The sequence below is a fragment of the Vitis vinifera genome, chromosome 9 (genome assembly GCF_030704535.1).
Source record: "Vitis vinifera cultivar Pinot Noir 40024 chromosome 9, ASM3070453v1".
Taxonomy (NCBI): domain Eukaryota; kingdom Viridiplantae; phylum Streptophyta; class Magnoliopsida; order Vitales; family Vitaceae; genus Vitis; species Vitis vinifera.
This window is the reverse complement of record NC_081813.1, coordinates 23,066,106-23,086,681: the sequence shown is the minus strand read 5'-3', so window position 1 is coordinate 23,086,681 and position 20,576 is coordinate 23,066,106. Positions and strand designations below refer to the sequence as shown.

At 27.8% G+C, this 20,576-nt stretch overlaps 1 protein-coding gene and 1 non-coding gene across 2 annotated transcripts; both read right to left on the bottom strand.

The window, feature by feature from the left end:
* Positions 1 to 6,636: 6,636 nt before the first annotated feature.
* LOC132254385 (U6atac minor spliceosomal RNA) lies at positions 6,637 to 6,763 on the bottom strand. The gene has a single exon (XR_009466665.1). It is a non-coding gene; the product is annotated as a U6atac minor spliceosomal RNA (small nuclear RNA).
* A 1,310-nt stretch (positions 6,764 to 8,073) lies between these two features.
* LOC100251343 (GDSL esterase/lipase At1g29670) lies at positions 8,074 to 10,912 on the bottom strand. Its single transcript, XM_002267289.4, has 5 exons — positions 10,576 to 10,912; positions 10,124 to 10,251; positions 9,613 to 9,861; positions 9,264 to 9,516; positions 8,074 to 8,413 (listed from the first exon to the last, which is right to left on the bottom strand). The coding sequence occupies exons 1-5, from the start codon at positions 10,838 to 10,840 to the stop codon at positions 8,181 to 8,183; spliced, it is 1,128 nt and encodes a 375-aa protein (XP_002267325.1). The 5' UTR covers positions 10,841 to 10,912; the 3' UTR covers positions 8,074 to 8,180.
* Between the last annotated feature and the right edge of the window lie 9,664 nt (positions 10,913 to 20,576).

Below are 20,576 nucleotides of genomic sequence, written 5' to 3'. Positions count from 1 at the left end.
TTTGGATGTTTTCACTTATTTTGAGTTGTTTTAAAAATAATTATCTAAATATGAAAAATAATTAAAAATATTGTATAATGGATCAAAGTTTTTTTAAGAATATTTGAAAATATAAAAAATGGGTTATCAACTTTTCGTGTTTTTAAATAGATTTTTGTTATAGAAATATTATAAATTATTTTTAAAAACTATTTTTTTTAGAATCCCTTTTTTGAAGAATAATTAAAAATAATGTATTATAAATCAAAATTACTTTTAAGAAATATTTGAAAATATAGAAAATGGGCTACCAATGTTTTGAGTTTTTAAATAGATTTTTATTATAGAAAACATTACAAATTGTTTTTAAAACCCATGTTTTGATGATTCTTTTTTAAAACATTCCCAAACAAATCCTATTTTCCATTTTTAGAAATAGAAAACTGTTTTTCGGACTATGAAAACACATTTAGTAGACTTTTTTATAATAAAACAATTTTGCAAAATTTGTTCTGAAAATAGGTTATTTGTTTTGCATTATATTAACTTCATTGTTAAACTTTATTTGAAAATTTATGAAACGCATAAATTATCATAATTAAAAAAATATAAAGACATCACTAGGATTTGTGGCATTTTGATTTTTTTTTAATAATTAGGGGTAGTTTTGTCTTATTGAATATGAGGAAAGGAGCATCCTAAGGTTCAAACTAGCTTTTTGTGAAGCATGCCCCATGTGGGAAATTACTTTCCCAATCATGAAAAAAATAAATAAGATTTTTAAATAGAAAATTATTTTTGGAATTAGAATCATGTATTGAATTAAAATTTTTAGAGAATTAGGATTATTTGTATGATAAAGATTATAAAACTAATATTTACAATAAGAAATTCAAAATGAACCAAATTTGCCCACATAATTAAAAAAAACATGGAATTAAGGAGTTTGAATTGATTATAATCATAATTGTGTCGTAATTATGCTAACATGTATAATTCATTTAACGAGCAATTTATGTTCAAATTTGAATGTTGAATTCATTAAATCGAGTGACTCACATCTTGAATTCATCCCTAATCACGTAAGAATATTTTCAATTGTGTTTCATTATATATCATAATGATAAGAAGGACCACTTTGAATTTCTCATAGGTAATCTATCACAAATTTTTGGTAGAAACCAACAATACCATTAATTTCAAGATTTTTATTAAATATGTCTGATTAAATATCGTTAAATACATTCATTATTTTGAACTAAAAGAGAGGAGGGTGAAAATAATAAATGAGAAAGGTAATTGAGGTATTTAATAAAATTTCAAACCAATGAAAGTTAGACATATTTAATAAAAACCTTAGAAAATGTTTATGAAATTAATCCTCAAAAGATACGTTTTGGCTCTTTTCTCAAATTATTATTCAAAATGGTTTCGTGGGTCACATACTTTATTTTTATTCATTTGCTCAAGATGCTTGAAAATGTCAAGTTTAAGCTAATATTAAGAAGGGACGGATTGCGATTAGGAATTTCTTATACACACGTGTCGCCCACTCCATTTAATTTTTTTATATTTATTTATTAACTTTTTAAAATTTAATTATATTAAAATATATAATTGATAGTTTAAATATTACTTAATTTTTTAAAAATTCAATATTTAGTTTTATAACTAGTAAACTTATATTTTTATTTTAAATATATTTAAAAATAGAAAGAAAAACTAAAAAAAAAAATTCTCAAATCTATTATAAATCCATTTATATTTCTATCAAACTCGTTCCATTATGACTGACAAGGATGAAGAGTGGGATCACGTGATCTTGTTGGTTATCAACCTCATATGCTTAAATGCCAATGAAGGCAATTTCCATGGGACTTTCCCATGTGATCCAATTTGTCCTTACCTTCATTATTATTTTCTTTTTTATTCTCTCTTCATGAGTCCTGACCAATGCCAAAGTCAAGTCCTTTTAGGGGTTTGATATTGTGTACAAAAGGACAAAGGGAGTGATGAGAAGAGGGTCCCAATTGTTGCAGACTGTAACCCTAAAGGGAAAGGCTTGGGTCCCCACATGGGAGGACCATTTGGTAAAGGCACCATACCCAAAAGCCCAATCATGTGAAGTCTTTTAAAAGAGGCCCATATGGACTCCAATCCTAGTTGGTTCTAAAGTTTAGGGTTTTGGGAATTTAGGGGTTTTTTTTTCCCTTCAAGGAAAGGTCATTTTATGATATTAAAAAAAAAAAAAAAAAAAAAGCTTTTCAACGAATTGTTAAAAGAAAAGTTTAGACGTGTTTATTATTATTATCATCTTGTCATCTAAAAATATAAAAACGAATTGTTAGTGCTTGATTTCTTTGAGGAAATATTTAATTCATAAATCGAATCATGTCAAGAGAACTTTAAGGTGGGTTTGGTATGTGAGAATAAGAATCAAAATAGAATAAGAATAAAAATAAATTATAATTTTATGCAAAAGAGAGGAATCAAAATCTTAATGAAAGTGGGATTTGGTTTCCATAAAAATAATTTTTTTTATTCATATTTTCATTCTAAAAACTAATTTAAACATTTTTATCCATATATGCCTTTGGATTTCAAATAAGAAAATTGAATTGCTTTTGTTTTTTTTCTTGTTTTTTTTTTCCTTTTTTTTTTTTTTTTTTTATCTCTCTTTGAAGAAATAGATCAAAGTCCAAAAGAGAGAAATAGTTCAAAGTCCATGAAGAATTTAAGATGGAGGATTAGAGAGTTTATGATTTGGTTATTATTTAATTTTTGACTCTTTTTTTCTTTTATGAGAAGAAAACTTGGTATTCAATTTTTTATTATCAGATATATCACATGATTGTTAGTATTCATTTTTTTTAAAAAAAAAAATTAGTTAGAAGCTGAAGTTAAAGTAAATTCATAATTTAAAAAAAATATTATTTGCATCATAAAAATTTCATTAAATATGAAATAAGTTTTTACATATTTTGAAATAAAACTTTAATTTAGAAGAAGTCCCGTTTTTTTTATTTTCATATTAGGTCGTTTTTTAAGTTATAAGTTCATTTAACAAAATAAAACAAATACAAAGTTTGTTTTACTTTTGATTTCTCGTAAACCAATATGATTTGGGCTAAAATAACTCAATCCATTAGTGCTAACTCAAATGACATTTAGGGTTAAGGACACAGGTTCTAGGATTAGTTTTTCTTAAAAGAAAATTTTGAAGGATGATTGTTATTATCATCCTATTATAATCATAAAAATAAGAAAAATAAATTGCTTAGGACAGAAGACATATTTAAGGCTATGTTTGATTCTTAAAAAATTTAAAGGAAAATACAAGGGAAAGAGTATAAAAAAAAGAAAAATAGAATAAAAGAAAAAATGTCAATTAATTTTTTTTTTATTACTTCAAACTCATTTATTTATTTATTTTTTCTTTTATCTAAATATTAAATAATTTTAGAATACATATAATTTTAATTATATTTTATTTTTTTTTATATTTTCTATAATGAAACCAAATATAAAAATAATAATTTTCCTATGTATTTTTTTCCTTAATAAATTTTGAAAACTAAATATAACCTTAGAATTGTTTAACTTATCACTTTTCTTAAAACAATTATTTTTGCTAATTAGTATCATTATTCCATATTTATTTATTTATTTATTTCAATCATTAAAGTTTAATTCTTTAAAAATGGATTTCCAAATTTAACCTTGAGACTCAAAAATTCCACCATTCACTTTTATTCATTCAAATATCATATTTGTTATCATTGTTATAAATTCCACGTTTACTTATTTCTTTCTTCTAAAAATTCCAATAATTAGAATCCAATTATTCAAAGATCCGACTTTCAAACTTAATTTTCAAAATCCCACTATTCACTTTCATCCGTTCAAATATCACTTTCGTCAAAATCCGATTTTCCAATTTAATTTTTAATCTTACAAACCCCACTACTCACTATTCATCCGTCCAAATATCATTTTGATTCATTAATAACATTATTCCATATTTGCCTATTTATTTCTCTTTAAAATCTCAATCATTAAAGTCTAATTCTTCAAAATTCCGATTTCTAAATTTAGCTATCTAAAATTCCAAGTGTCCTATCTTCGAACTTAATTTTCAGTTCCTAATATTCCGATTACCGTATTTACCCAGTTACTCATTTGTTATCATCATTATTTTTATTACCATTTTATTTGTTCATTTCTAAAAAGTCCGCCTTCAAATGATCTTCAAGATTCTAATTTTTCAATTAAATTTCAAAAATCTAATTTTCTCCCGAATAGTTTTAATTCCGCTCTGGCTTTCAAACAATCTTCTATTCCTCTTGACTTTAATAAGCAGGAATGAATTTTTCGTAATTCCGAATAATGGAATTTATGGGATTAATTCATGCAATATAAATCGGGATTTGGTGGGGGCCCAACATATGTGATTTCTTTATGATTAATTGATTGTTTGTTTGATTTAATTGCCATTATTGATTTTATTCTGCTCTATGACATGCTCGAAACTATTCCTTAATTATGCACTAACCTCACTTCTTGATAGCGCTTTATGGATCACTGCCCAGGTATGCATCCACATCCGCTCAGGTCATTTTCTGTATGCATGTTTAGATTCTCACATGTGCATGATCACTCTGAGTATTCATTGATTCCCTCATCAATTGTCATGATTGCTTCATTTTATTAGTAGAGACTCGACTTTAGGGACTTAGAAGGGTGCTACGGTCCTTACCGTACCTTCCCAATAAGTAACCTAACCCCCGAACCCGATCCGGTTTTTCGCAGACCGCCTTTTCCAAAATAAGGAGTCACACTTAGGGTTTTTCTTTCTTATTTTGTTTTCCCTTTAAAAAAATTAAAATAAGTGGCGACTCCAAGTTTTTTTCTAAAAATCAAATTTTCATTAAATAAAATAAAAATCGAGCTCGTCATCGAGTGGAAAAAGCATTGAGCTGAAGTGCGGGGTCCACAAAAACCCAACTTTGTAAAATATAAATTTTAAGCAACTATTTTAAAATAATTAGTATTTTATTCACTTTTTTTTGTTTTTTTTTTTGTCAAAGATACTGCCTTTGATAATTTCTATTCAAATTGTCTAATTCTGTCTAATTTATTGTAGAAATTTAAACATAAAAACGCAAATATTTGAATCTGAAAATTTTGTTTATTGAAAATATACCTTGATTACAGAAAGTTGATGATTACAGGCTGGTTGACAGCAGAAGGATGACTCAGGTTATGAATACAACAGACTGAAAGAAGAAAATTACAAGAGAAAATTTTTGAACTCTCAAATTTTTGCACTCTTTGAATTTTTTTCCACTCTTGAAGCTCTCTTCCCAACTCTACCTGATGAAGAAATTTGAAGCTCTATTTATAGGCGAGGCTCCGGACTTCAAGAGAACTTTTGAGTCTTCAGTTTTGAAAAATTTTGAATCCTCTTCCACGTGTATGAAGCATGAGGTTTGTGCAGAAGGTAAATTCTTCTTGTCTCCTTTCTTTCTTTTCTTTTTCATCACGTTACATTTGAGTCACTAGTTTACTTTTGTGTCATAGTTTGAATTTGATTCTTAATATCGAGTTTGTACAATCTAATTTGTATTTCTTTTAACATTGTTTCTATTGGTGTGGATAATTGAATATTTTGAGGATTTTGATGTTAATGTTTCTGTTTCTCCTAAATTCAAGTAAATTAAGGTAAATTCATATTCGAGACAATAAAAAATAAAAAAATAAAACCACCAATCAAATCATAATTATAAATTTTAATTACTATCCAATGATCAAATTTACATTAATTACATAATTAATCATTATAATTTTTTTATTATAATAATAATAATTAATTTTACAAATATTCTTAACATATGACGATAAATAGATTTAAGGGAAAAGTGAGTTTTGATTCGTTAATTCAAAAAAATATATATATAAAAAAAGAATCATAACTTTTGTAAATTAGTTTTATCTCATCCATTTAAAAATAATTTTAAATATATATATATATATATATATATATATATATATATATATATATATATATATATATATATATATATATATATATATTATCATAATTCAAATAATTATTTCCTGAAATACCTTTTACTTGATAATATTAAATAAAATTATTCAAAATTAATTTATTATTTTAATTTGATAAAAGTGTTTTACAAATAAATATATTATAAATTTTTTATTTTATAATATGAGATACAAATTATTATGAAATTTTTTTCCAAGATTATAAATAAAATATTTTTAATCTCCTAATTAATTATGATTTTATATTGTGTATTATGTAGATCCCCTCATCTTATCATTTTATTTAATAAAATTGAATAAAAATTTTATTAATTGACATCAATAATTAAATAAGAAATTTTAAAAATTAAAAATACAATTAAAACGAAAAAAACATAAAAATTAAATACAATTAAAAAATAAAATATTTACTCCCATTATATTTACACCTCTTTCTCAATATTTATATTTTCTACCAAGTGTTTTAATTAACTAAAGTTAATATTTTATTTTTATATTTTTAAGTTTAATGTTTTTTTAATTTTAAAAAATAATAAAATAAGTAAAATTTAATTGCTATATCGAGCGTAAATAATAATAATAATTAGGCAAAAAATTGGGTTAGAGATCCACCGAAGTGGAAAGCCTTAACCGGATGTGTGGTAACAGGTAAGCCCGAAGGCTGTTCCCGTCCCTGTCAGGGGAGATGCCAACCGTCTCTCCTTTCTACGAACACAAGCTTACACGGTCCAGCAAAAGTGTTAAAAAGGGTGATAAATTTTTCTATCTTCTCGATGTGGGATTGCACTCAGTGTTGATAAATTAGTCTTCTGAGGTCCCTTTGAGAGTGGAAAAGCCATCGAGGTGTACAAAAAGACAAGCGTGAGATGAAAGGAGTTTCATTGGGGAAGGCCTCTTTCTATGATTGTAGCTTTATAAAGCATTTATTGACTTCTCAACTTTTGGAGTTTTCCTCCAAGAAAAATATTTTTTAGTAGTTTGAAAGAGTTTTCAAACCCTCAAAAAAAAAAAATTAAAAAAAAGGCAAAATTATAGTATAAGTATTTTGCATTCATGTGCCAAAATATATAATCCAACCAAATTAAGATACATCACACAAACACAAATCTTTCATATAGAATTTGTTTTGATTTATAAATTTTTCATATGATTTTTTGAATTGAAATTCTTGAATGTGTCCTAAACGTTATTGTTGTTATGAAAGATAGGGATAAAAAGTGTTATTTATTTATATATTTTGGTAAATAATGATATTTAGAATCGGTTTGTGAATTATTTTTTAGAACAATTTTTTGTTCTCCGGAATAAAAAATATAGAAAAAACATTAGTAATAAAAAATTGTTTTTTGTTTTTTATTCTTAAGAACAAAAAATAAGGTGTTTTTAGGAAACATTTTTTAATTATTTTTTTATTATTTTTACTTTTTTTAAGACTATTTTAAAAAATAATTATACATACATGTAGAATGATTAAAAGTAAAACACTAGGTATAAAAAAAAATTTAAAACATATTAAAAATAGGTTAAAAATATTTTAGGTTTCCAAATAAACTTTTGTTCTACAAAAATTAGAAAACAATTTTTAAAAACTATTTTTCAAAATTGTTTTTAAAAATCGTTATAAAGAAGGCCCTTACATTTTATGTTGATTTAAAAAGGATATTTTAGTGGTCTTGACTAAGATTTTAAGTCAGTTTAATAATGTTTTTCATTGAAGTGTTCGTATTGAAAGTATTGTAGTATTTTTGAAAGAACCATCTATCAAGTGTATCTAAAAAGTTCTATAAATGGTTTTTTAACTTTTTAAAAGTATTTGTTAAATTTTGTCAAACATCTCATTTTTCTTCAAAAACACTTTTTAAGGTAGAAGTATTTTTTAAAAACACTACCAAAGAGACTCTTAGAACCCGTTTGATAGTGATTTTAAAAAGTGTTTTTAATATTTCTAATAATTGAAATTTTTTATCATTTAAGTGTTAAAAATACTAAAAATGCTTTTTTAAATCACTTCCAAGCACACTCGTATCATTCTAACCAAAAATATTTTCATATAATCTTTCTTGTAGTTAGAAGAAATGAAGGTAGTAGTAAATAGCCTTATTACTTGAAAATAAAACACAAACTATGGAACTTCAGTACAACAAAAGCCTGGCGAGGTCAGATATGTCAATCGGACAAGTGTCGGTGGGAGATTGAGCATTATATGACCTATTTGCAATGAACATATTGGTGGCCTCCGAAAGATGAAGGGCATCCCAGTAGAAGTACTCATCTCGATTAGGACATGGAGTTTGGTTAATAGTACAAAGTATGAGAGTATTATTGCTTGCCACCGGACAACATGGTGCATCGATGACCCTGAAGCCTAAAATGTACAAACAAAAAACCCCAATAAAGTTCAAGAAAAAGATAAAAGGGATTGATAATTGTTTTCGAAAATAGTTTTATTTTTTTTTTAGGAAAAAAAGAAAAAAAGAAAAGAAAACATATTTAGAAATAAAAAATAAAAACAAAAAATAACAGTATGTTTGGAAATTGTTTTTCAAAACAGTTTTTTGTTCTCTAAAACAAAAAATACAGAAAACATATTTAATAATTAAAAATTATTTTTTTGTTTTCTTTTCTTGAGAATAAAAAATGTAGTGTGTTCAGAAAATATTTTTTAGTTATTTTCTTTTATTTTCACTTATCTTTTTAGGGTTTTTTTTAAATAATTATATAAACATGTAAAATAATTAAAAGATGTGTTTAAAACATATTTAAAATATTAAAAATAGGTTAAAAACATTTTTTAGGGTTTTTCATATTTTTTTTCGAAAACAGTTATCAAATAGATCCTAAGATGTTTCAATTAACATCCTTTTATTATTTTTAATTATTTTCACTTGTTTTTCAAGACTATTTAAAAAAAATTATAAAAATATGAAGAATGATTAAAAATAAAACACTACATATAAAATTTAGTTTTAAAACACATTTAAAAATATAAAAATATATTAAAAACATTTTAAGTTCCAAAACAAACATTATTTTACAAAAGATTAAAGGACAACTTTCAAAAATTATTTTTCAAAACTATTTTTAAAAACAATTAGCAAACAAACAAGGACGTATAATTATCCTTTTAATAAATTTTCTAAGATTAAAAACTAAGCCTTAAACATATAAAAAATAAGTATAAAGTAAGAAAAAAAAAACAGAGTATTGTTACTTACTAGGATATGAAGTTGCCTCTGATGCTATCTCATAAACATTCACATAGATAAATTTGGCATCGGTTAGGTTACGGTTGAGCTCATCCACCAGCTCTTTGAGTCGATTGTTGAAAATTTGAACAGCGTCATTGATGTAATCCACACATGCAGAGCCATTTGTGGCACCTTTGGAAGCTACTACGCTAGGAGCGCAACCTAGCTGCGCCAATCCAAATAGGGCTACCTTCCTTGCTCCATAGTTTGTGTACAGAGTCTAGCATCAAGAAAGAAAAGAAAACCCAAGTGACTTCTTCATATGATCTCCATGTTAGGGGTGCTAAGAGACAGAAAACTAGGCACTAGCCCATACCTTTAATTGTCGTGAATATTGTTGAGCTAGGACTAGAGCATACTGCTCGGGAGTATAAATGCGACTAGTTGGATAAAGTGAAGGGAGAAAATAGTTTGAGACATAGTCGTTAGTCCCCAATCCAGCAGCATATATGCACTTGTTTAGATACTCTTTAGCAGCAGACTCATTTTGCCCCAATCTGTTGATGAGGCTTAATACCGTGATTTGATGATTTCGTAATTGCCCATCCATGCTAATCCGCGCTCCCTACGAGCACCAAGGATGAATTAGGGATGAGGGATCAACAAGTTAACAAAAATTATTTTTCCCTTTAAGCTTTTGGCCATGGAAGAACGAGTCAAATAGTTTCATTACGATGGATCGATAGATAGATCGATCGATCAATCAATCAATTTATCGCATTGATATCCATCAAATCCAATATATATATATATATATATATATATCATGTTTTGGACACAATTCTATGTGAGTAAGCAGCAATGGCAGTGGCATATATATGCATTACCGCATGCTGTCCAGTTTCAGCTCGAATCCCCGATCCCCCAGATGCATAATTCACGCCTTTGAGTATGTTTTCGCCTCCTACCGTGCTTGCAAACGATGGAATGTAATCGTCGAACCCAAGAAATTCAGCTGCAAGAAAAAAGATCCCAGTTACCACGCATACACATACATATAGGCCTTCGTGACAAGATGAGTTCTCATGAAAAATTCAGCACCAAAGGCAGGAAAAAAAAATGAAAAACAAGATTGAGTATACATTGAAGGTATGAAGAAGGTATCAGACCATGTTCATTAGTTTCAGAAATCAACCCTAAACCTACAATATTATTCCAGCATATGTATACCCTTTTAATTACAAGGAAGAAATACTAGTAATAATTGTAATATATATATATATATATGGATAAGAGTATGATCAGTTTAGGCATGTGTAGGGAGAATGGTGAATAGTACAGATGATATCGACAATGCTTCGCCCGTTGCTAAACCTCCCCGTTGGCCCTGCAGGGAAGTCGATCCCATACGGCGGGTAATTGGCTTTAGCCAAAGTTGGGAGGGCATTGTTATTGCCATTGTCAAACGAGGAAGCTCCGAAGATGAAGAAACATGGCACCATGAGCTGCCCGTGATCATGCCTTCCATGAACCGAACCCGATACCGAAAACAATATGAACAAGAAGCAACGTATTGCAGGGTTGCAGTAGTAGGACTCCTTCATTGTGGAGGAAGAGAAACAAGGAAATGGAGAGGAAAGCAGGAGGGGAGAAGTGTATGGATATATAGGAGGAAAATGAAAAGAGATGAGAGTTAATGTGGGATGTCCCATTTCATATCTTTTGACCGTTCCTCTACATATTGGAAGGCGGGTTTTGGATGAAAAGGACATCTTTGGAGGTTAAAGGGTGAGCTTTTGGTGGATGGACTTGCATTATTGTTATGTACTTTGGAAAATCATGGGGCATGTGACAATTTTTTAATGAGTTACAAGAATTTTGATTTCTAGTTATGTGGGTAACTTGGAAATGCCAACCTGTAAAGATATGTATCATTTTCTTGACATTCATCAATAACAAAATATAAGAAAATTGCATTTTTTTAAAATGTTTTTTATTTTTTAATTTTAAAATAGTTTTTAAAAACAAGTTTTAAAAAATATAATCAAATAAACCCATTTTTTCCTTTTATTTTTAAAACCAATGCAGACAACTTCTACTTGTTCTCTATTTCATTTTGTTTTTTAAAATTGTTTCTTGATAACAATAGTAAAAAAAACTATTTTTAAACCACACTACCAAATAGACTTGTAATTTGTATTAAAAGTATGATATATATGCATATTAAGTTCAAATCATTCAAGTTTAAACTTATAAAAAAATTAGTAATTCAACATGATATTAAAACTTGATTTGGGAGAGGTCTCGAATTTGACTCTCTCTTCATAATTTGCATTTTTCTTATTTATTTATTAGATATAAATTTAAATTCTATCTGTCTCTATCAGCGTAAGAGAGATTGCTTAACATTTTAGGGTTAAATATATTTTTCTTTATTTCATAATATGATTTTTTAGACAATAGACTCTATAGTCATTTTTAAGATACAACTCAAGGAAAGCTAGATAGTTCTAGTAGTGGATCCCTTTAATTTCACATATCGTAGACAAGTTGAGGGATAGCTTGATTGGATGCTTCCTTTTAATGAGTCAAGGAAATGTTAGAATATTTCCAAGCAATCAGGGGAATTGTTACTTTCAGTTTCAACGTGTAGAGATCTTTTTTTGGTCAAACAATCAGTATGAATGGTGAGACTTTGGGACCCTCACAGTGCCATATTATTTTCCATTTGGGTTGAGAGGTAGTGAGATCTTATCGATGGAGTTGAAGAAAAAAAAAAAAAAGAATATTATCAAATCATATAAGTGGGTGATTTGAATTGGTTGGTTGAATAGAAATTTTGAAATGAATATAATATTTTGAAAGATCACTATTTAATTACTTGTATTTATTGAAAAAAAAATATATGTTGACCAATCACATTTATTTTCTCACCTAACAAGCTTATTATAACTTATTTTCTTACATTGATTGTAGACATGTCAGATTTCAATTTTTAGAAACCTAATTAATACCTACCAAATTTTTTATATTAAATAGTACTTAATTGCTAGTATTTAATTTCTAAATTAAAATTACAATTTGTTCTATATAAAATGAAAAAACTCTTATTAAAAAATTTTACTTTCAAAGTTTTAAAAATTCCTTTTATCCTAATAAAGAATTTTCAACCAAATCTCTTCAAATAAAACTAAATCCAAGTATGAAATTTCCCATGCATACTAGTCAAATAAAATGTGTCTAGATCTAAAAGATGATATCATCTTTTTTTATTATTTTTTTATTTTTCTTTTGTTTACTTATATTTTAGACGATGGTTGAAAATTCAAGGATTGATTGTAGTACTTAAAATGCTGGTATGATTATCTTATTATTTGGTATCTTTATTCTTTTATTGTTCTAATTTTTTATTTTATTTATTTGCATAAGTATCATTGAAAAAGCCCCGAAATCCAATAGGATAACAAGTGGGTGAATGGATGTACTTAAAAAAATTTAAATAAAGATTTATATGTGTTACCAACTCTATTCGATAATCCCATTAAAGATAGAAAATACAAACAATATAATAAAAAATATAAGCTTTATGTGAAAATAGAGATAAAAAATCATGAAGTCTAAAACTACTAATCTAAATCCACTATACAAGATAAAGTTAGTGGAATTACCTTATCACTTTACCCTAAAAACTCATTTTCCAACATCTACATTGATAACACAACAATTTACCCTAAAAACTTATTTTTCAATACCTACATATTGATCCATGTCAACAACCTCATATTGCTTCAATAAATACATTTCAGCTTTGCTGAAGAGATGAAGGTCTTCAACCTATGATTCAAATATTAAATTCTTGAATGAGAGATTGTAAATGATGTGACTTGTTAGACTTTCTTTTCGAAAAAATCCTTTCTAAAGTTTTGAAATCTCTCCAATTTCTTACCCTCAAAGGGTTATGATAAAGTATTTATAGGCAAACAACTCGAAGAGTTTTGGTTTTAGAACAATTCTAAATTAAATTTGCATGAAAAAATTTAGGAGAATCAACTTGATCGCTAGAGCGGTCTTCAATGTTTGAGCGCTTGAGCAATCTTCAATGCTTGGAGCACTTCAAACAACTTGAGTGGTCCTATCCTTTTTCAAAGCAATAATTTAAAGCATTTTAAGTTAAAAAAAACAAAATCGATTCTTTTTATACCTCCTAAAATAACCTAATTTACTACAAGTTAAACCTTTTTAAACGTACCTATAACTTCCCTTCGAACGAATAACAACCTTTGATTTTCATTGGAAAACAAATTATCATCTAAAAGGACTTTTATAATAAACCATTCAACCATACTCATAATTTGTATTAAGAGTATAACATATATATATATATATATATATATATATATATATATATATATATATATGCATATTGAGTTCAAATCCCATAAGCTTAAATTTGTAAGAAAATTAGTATTTCAATATAATATTAGAACTTGGTTTGATGAAAGGTCTCGGATTTGACTCTCTTCTTTATAATTTGTATTTCTCCTATTTATTTGTTGAATATGAATCCAAATTTTATCTGTCTCTATCAGGATAAGAGAGGATGTTTATCAGTATAATTTTTCAAACTGTTAGTCAAAAAGAAGAAATTTATGAATGTAGCAGAAGAAAAAACTAACATTGTCAAATCATATAAGTGAGTGATTTGAATTGCTTGGTTGAGTAGAAATTTGAAATGAACATGATATATTGAAAGATCACTATTTAATTACTTGTATTTGTTGAAAAAAAAAATGTGTTGACCACTAACATTTATTTTCTCACCAAACAAGCTTATTATAACTTATTATATAATTTCTTTCATACATTGTTTGTTGACATGTCAGATTTCAATTTTTAGATACCTAAGTAATACCTACCAAAAAAATTTAAATTAAATAAATGGGCATTATTTATGGGTACTTAATTGCTAGTTGTGGACCCCGCATTTCGGCTCATGCGTTTCCCACTCGATAGCGAGCTCGATTTTTATTTGAAAAATTGATTTTTTATTGATTATTTGAAAATGACTTGGAGTCGCTACTTATTTTTGTTTTATTTTTAAAAGGGTAAACAAAATAAGAAAGAAAAACCCTAAGTGTGACTCCTTATTTCGGAAAAGGTGGTCTGTGAAAAAAAACCAGATCGGGTTCGGGGGTCAGGTTACTTATCGAGAAGGTACGGTAGAGACCGTAGCACCCCTCTAAGTCCCTAAAAACGGGTCTCTACTAATAAAATGAAGCAATTATGACAATTAATTAAGAGATCAATGAATACCCGGAACTATCATGCACATATGAGAGTCAGTAAAATGCATATAGACTAACCAGATTGGGAATGAGTGCGTACCTGGGCAACGAACCATCATGCGCTATCAAGAGAGGAGGGTTAATACACAATTAAAGAACGATCTCATGCATGGCAATTAAATCAATCAATCAGTCAATTAGTCATGAATTCACATATGTAGGGCCCCCCATCAAAGCCCGATTAATCTTGCACAAATTAATCCCACAAATTCCATTAATATGGAATTATGAAAATTACATTCATGCTTATGTAAAGTCGAAATAAATAGAAGATTATTTGAAACCCGAAAATCATTAAAACTGTTAAAGAGAAAACTGGATTTTTTTAAATTTATTTAAAAATTGGAGTCTTGGGAATTAAATTTAAGAATTGGAAAAGAAATTGGAATTTTTTTAAAGGATTTGAGAATTGGTGTCTTGAAAATTAAATTTAAGGATTGGAACTTTGGAAATTAAATTTTAAAGAAATTGGAAATCAGAATTTTAAAGAATTATTTAAAATTTGGATTTTTAAAAATAAATAAATAAATAAATAAAATAATAATAATAATGAAAATAATAATTAAATTAATGAACGAGAATATTGGAATTTTCGGGATTAGGGATTTAATTCGAAAATCAGAAGTTTTAAAGAATTTGATTTAAAATGGAGTTTTAAAATAAATAAATAAAATGCTAATGATTAAATAAATTAGTGGGAATATTGAGAATTTACGAAAATTGAAATTTAAATTTAGAAACAAGAACTTTGAAAGATTATTTAAAGGTGAAGTTTTAAAATAAGTAAATGATTGGAATAATAGTAATACCTAAAAAAAAACAAATTCGGAGATCGGGATGTCGAAGAATTGCTTGAGAACAGTGTGTAAAAAAAAAACTAAATTTTGAAGGAAATTGTTTTTGGTATGGAATTTTTAAATACATGGAAAGAAAATAAACAAATAAGTAAATACTCTTAAAAGGATGACACGCACCTGAGAGAAAGTGGTCATGCATAGCTGAGCCAAACACATGCTTTATGTACACCATTAAATGCAAATCATGCTGGTGGGACCCATTCCAAAATTCATTTCTCCATAAAGTTCTCTGCCAACATCTTTTCAAGCACTAACATTGTTTCATCAAACTTCCCAACCACTACTGGCATAATAAAGAGCCCCATCTGCAGTCACCACCGGCACTTAGAAACGGGAAAATGCAAACCTGGACACATAATCTGGCTCGTCCACCTCCAAAGACTCGACACAAACGTCCATTTCCGACATTACTCCATCATCATCATGAAATGGAGCCATAAACAGGGGAAAAAGAGAAATAGCAACAGGAAAATGAACATGAAACCTTTTACGAACGTGTTGAACTCACTTCATTATTTGTTCCATGAGTCCAACAATCGGTGGATTAAGGTGAAAAATGTTTACCAGAGCAGAGCATAGAATATCTCAAACTATTTCAGATATCCAAGTAATAATCCCTCAACCAAGCAATCCAGCCAACAATGTAGAGATTACAGAAAGTGAGACATGAGAGAGATCTAAAATGGAAGGATATGGGAAAATTATAATGGACATACCTGAAAATGTCCTTCTGTGGTAAGCTCCCGTTCAACTTCAAATACTCTGAATCTCCCAGGAAAGATACAATGCTTCAGAATATCCTCCAAACCAGCCCAGAAACTCCCTGAAAGCTTGCTCCCCCTAAGCTAGCCCAAAAGGAAAACCTCCCTCTGTCTTGACCTTCTCTCCCCCGAAATATCTCCCGGCAGCCCCTCCAAAAAGCAACCTCTGTTTCCCCCCAAAATATCTTCCCCGGCAGAACGTCCCAAAAAGCCTGCACCAAAAAGCACCCCCCTCCGTAGCAGCCTAAACTCCAGAAAAATCCCCCAAAAGCTCTCTGCTATCACTCCTCCCTCTCTTCTTCTCGCCCCCCCACGATATCTCCTCTTTCTTTCTTTTCTTCTTCTTCTCTGTTTTGAGTCTTCCTCCGCAAGCCAAGTTCGTATCCCCCGTCCCATCTGCCGTCCAAAAACCTCTCCCATCAGTCTCCTTTTTCTGCCCCAAAAACAACTCTCACCATCATGTCGAGCGGCTCGGGAAAAAATCAAAAGAAAACTCCCTGCCTCCGGGGGGGTCTACACTAGTATTTAAAATAAGTTGGATATCTTTTGAGATGTGGAATAATTAAGGTAACATTTGAATTTTTTTTTTAAATAGAAGTAACAATAATTTCTATATAAAAATAACAATATCTTCTATATTAAAAAAAAATTACTTTCAAAGTTCTAAAATTTTGAGATAATAATTTTTTTTTAATAAATTTTAAAAATTATTATGGTAGATATCAAAATTTTTAGAGAAATAAATTATCATTAAATTAGTTTTTAGAAAAATATGGTTACCCAAAACAACAAAATTTGATATTAACAAGTGATAAGTCTTATGCACATTTGACATGTGACATGCATCAAAAAAGTGACTGTGGTAAAATTTGAAAGACTATAAAATTAAATCTTACAAATAAAATCAAAATCTCCCTAACTACTTTTAAAAAAGAATTAAAATAAAATAAAATATTTTCTTAAAGGGGACAAATAAAAAAAGAATAAATAAATATTCTCTTATTAACAAATTTCTTTGATGAAAAAGATAAGTTGTTAAAATAAAAAAACCAAATTCTTTGAATTAAGCAAGGGAATCTCAAAATTTAATTCATTAATTTCACCTATAAACAAGGGTGACTTCCTTCCATGAAGAAACTTTTCCAGATATCTTTCTACAAATCCAAGAAACGATAGATATTATAGACCTTATCTAAACATTTTCATCATTGTTTGAAAATTGTGATGAAAGTGAAAGAATTAAAAAGATATATTCTTTTGCTAAAGAATATTACTACAAATATTGTACCTCATAATTTATTAATATTAATAAAATATTTTATTTCTCATATTTTTCTATTATTTTGCTTAAATTGCAAGACTTTTATGAAATTTGTAAGTACAATTATATTTAGAATGCAATTTAAATTAAACACGACAAGTAAATTATTTTGTCTTAACCATCAAAGTCCATCCTCTTATCCAAATAAAGCTCAATTTAAATTAAACACGACAAGTAAATTATTTTGTCTTAACCATCAAAGTCCATCCTCTTATCCGAATAAAGCCAAATCAAGTACGAAAACTTTCATATGTACTAGTCAAATACAGAGATACAGAAGATCATATTATCCTTTTTTACTTTTCTTTTTAGCATTTTTTTCCTGAGAATGGTTGAAAATCCTACGTTGGCATGAATATGGTTTGCTTATATCATGAATAACACCTTTTTCTTACATCATATTGAAAAAACACCATCAATTATCTTGATTCTTTTATTGTTCTAATTTTTAATTTGTTTCATTTTATTTATTGGGTTAAATATATGGATGACAACAGGGTGAGCTCGATACGGATTACCCCCATGCCAACCCCTCCCATTTATTTAAATCAATTCTCATTGCCATTAACAAAACAAACTTAACAAGCTGGAAGAGGCAAGACAAGAATAGGAAATTCCCATACCCACCTTGCCGCCATTTGCCTTGTTTAATTTTTTTTTCTTTTAAAATATTAGATTATATTAAAAATAAACATAATTTATAACTAAATGAATATTATACGTATTTACAATTTACTTTTATGAAAGTAATATTATATATATTAGAAAAATGAAAAATGAAAAATGAAAAATGAAAAAAATCAATTAAAATAAAATTTTGTTTGATATTATATATAATAAGGGGAGACAAAATCATACTCGAACCTGCCTTGAACTTATCTTGAGTTTTAAAATAATCACAAACCCATTCATATTTATCTTAATCTTGTCCCATTGAGGACGAGGTAAAAGAGGCACCCAAAAACACCTACTTTATAATCATCCCTAATTAAATCTATTTTATCCCTTTAACCTTTTTTCAATATGTTTTACATTTTGACTCTTCACATTCAAAACTAAACAATTTGCCCTTGGGCAAATTTGTTGAAAAAAAACAACAATTAACACCACCCCCCTCCCCCACCCATCATAAAACTTACATAAAATTATAAAATGATTTTTTTTTTTCACACTTTGATTCAAACACTAGTTTGAACTTGGGAAGAATTAACTTTAAATTGGTAGTCTTGAAATAAACTTTCTCAAACACCTTCCAAATAAAACAACTATCAATTTTAATTTTTTATTTTAAATAAATGTTTGCATGTCTATTCATGATTTTCACATGTACTTGCAAAGTGTAACAACTTTAAACTTGAAGAATGAGTAATTTTCTTTACATTTTAACTTTTTTCTTTTTTAACTTAATTTCAATAAGTTTGAGAAACAAAATATTTCACTTTAATAAATTTAAGAGACGAAGAGTTTTGAATGTGAGGAAACAAAAAATAAAAAACTTCAAAGATTGAGATGATCAAATGTATTTAACCCTTATTTATTTATATCATCATTTATCAACTCAAATTTCAACGTATACTAAAACAACTAAAATTATAAAGTCAACATGATACTATTTTTCTAGAAATGTGGCTAAAAGTTACTACACACGCAGTATAATATGTTGCATTTTAATATTTTAAACTAAGCTATAAATAAATAAATAATATATAGTCAATTTGTATTGATTAAATTAGTCCAAATTGATTTGATTTGATTCTATTTTGTTTAATTAAAAGCTAACTCTTTTAGTCAACTTGGTATAAAATTGATAATGTCTAAAATTGGACATTCGGAGTATTATTATAGTTTAGCAATTAAAAAATCTTAGGCTCTCTGCCCCTCTCTCTCTCTCTCTCTCTCTCTCTCTCTCTCTCTCTCTCAATTTCCATCTTTTCAATTATTACTCAAAATATATATATATATAAAATTTGCTAAATATATATATTTTTTGAGTTAGAAAACAATTACCTGTTATAATCCAATCTCTATTTCTCCTTGTTTTAACTCAACCAAGATAAATGCCCTAATTTATATATACTGGAATATTTAACAAGGTGAATACCCTAACTTCATATATACTGGAATATTTAATAAGGTGAATACCCTAACTTCATATATACTGAAATATTTAACAAGGAGAATACCCTAATTTCATATATACTGGAATCTCCTGATTAAAAACAATGAGTAGAAAAATAATAGCGGAAGCATACCTGAATCCATTGAAGGAGAAACCTTATAGGAAGAAAACCCTTTGAGATGGTCTTCCAATTCTAGCCACTAGATTCTGTATCAATTTCTCTCTGAGAGGATTTTCAGAAATTGGAATGCGTAGTCGTAGAATGGGGACCATAACCCTATTTATAAACCGCTAGGGCAGTTTTAATTTTATCACAATTATATTTCTGCCCCTCATAGAAATAATAATTGTCTAATGGTATCTACACAATAATCTCATGACAATTATACCCTTAAGCCAATTAATCAATTATTAATTAGATCACTATATTTAGGCTTAATTAAATGATAGCACACACATTTTAATTATTTACATGTGTGGCCCAAATTATAGATTAATTACAAAATTAATCTAACAATCTCCCACTGGGCCACATGCATATGTAATCAAATAAATGTACTTAACCTTATGAGCTCAAAATTTGCTATCATGTCCTTAGGGTATATCCGAACAATCTCGTCCATTAACTATACTGACATAGGATCAAGGTGGCCTTTGTTACATCAATCGTTACTAGACCAATCAATGGTCACATATATCTGCACAGCTAAATGACATAGATCAATCATGAGTGCATAGCATGGAAATTACATGCAATGTGATCTATTCATGCCTATTTCCAACTGGTCCAACTTAACTTTATTGAGATCAAATCTTTAGCATAATTTAACAGAGTGCAATAAAATGAATACTTTATTTCTGCAGAACACAATCCAAATGTATAGATAAAGTCTAAACATAACATAGAGCAATATACAATGAATAATACAAACTCCCA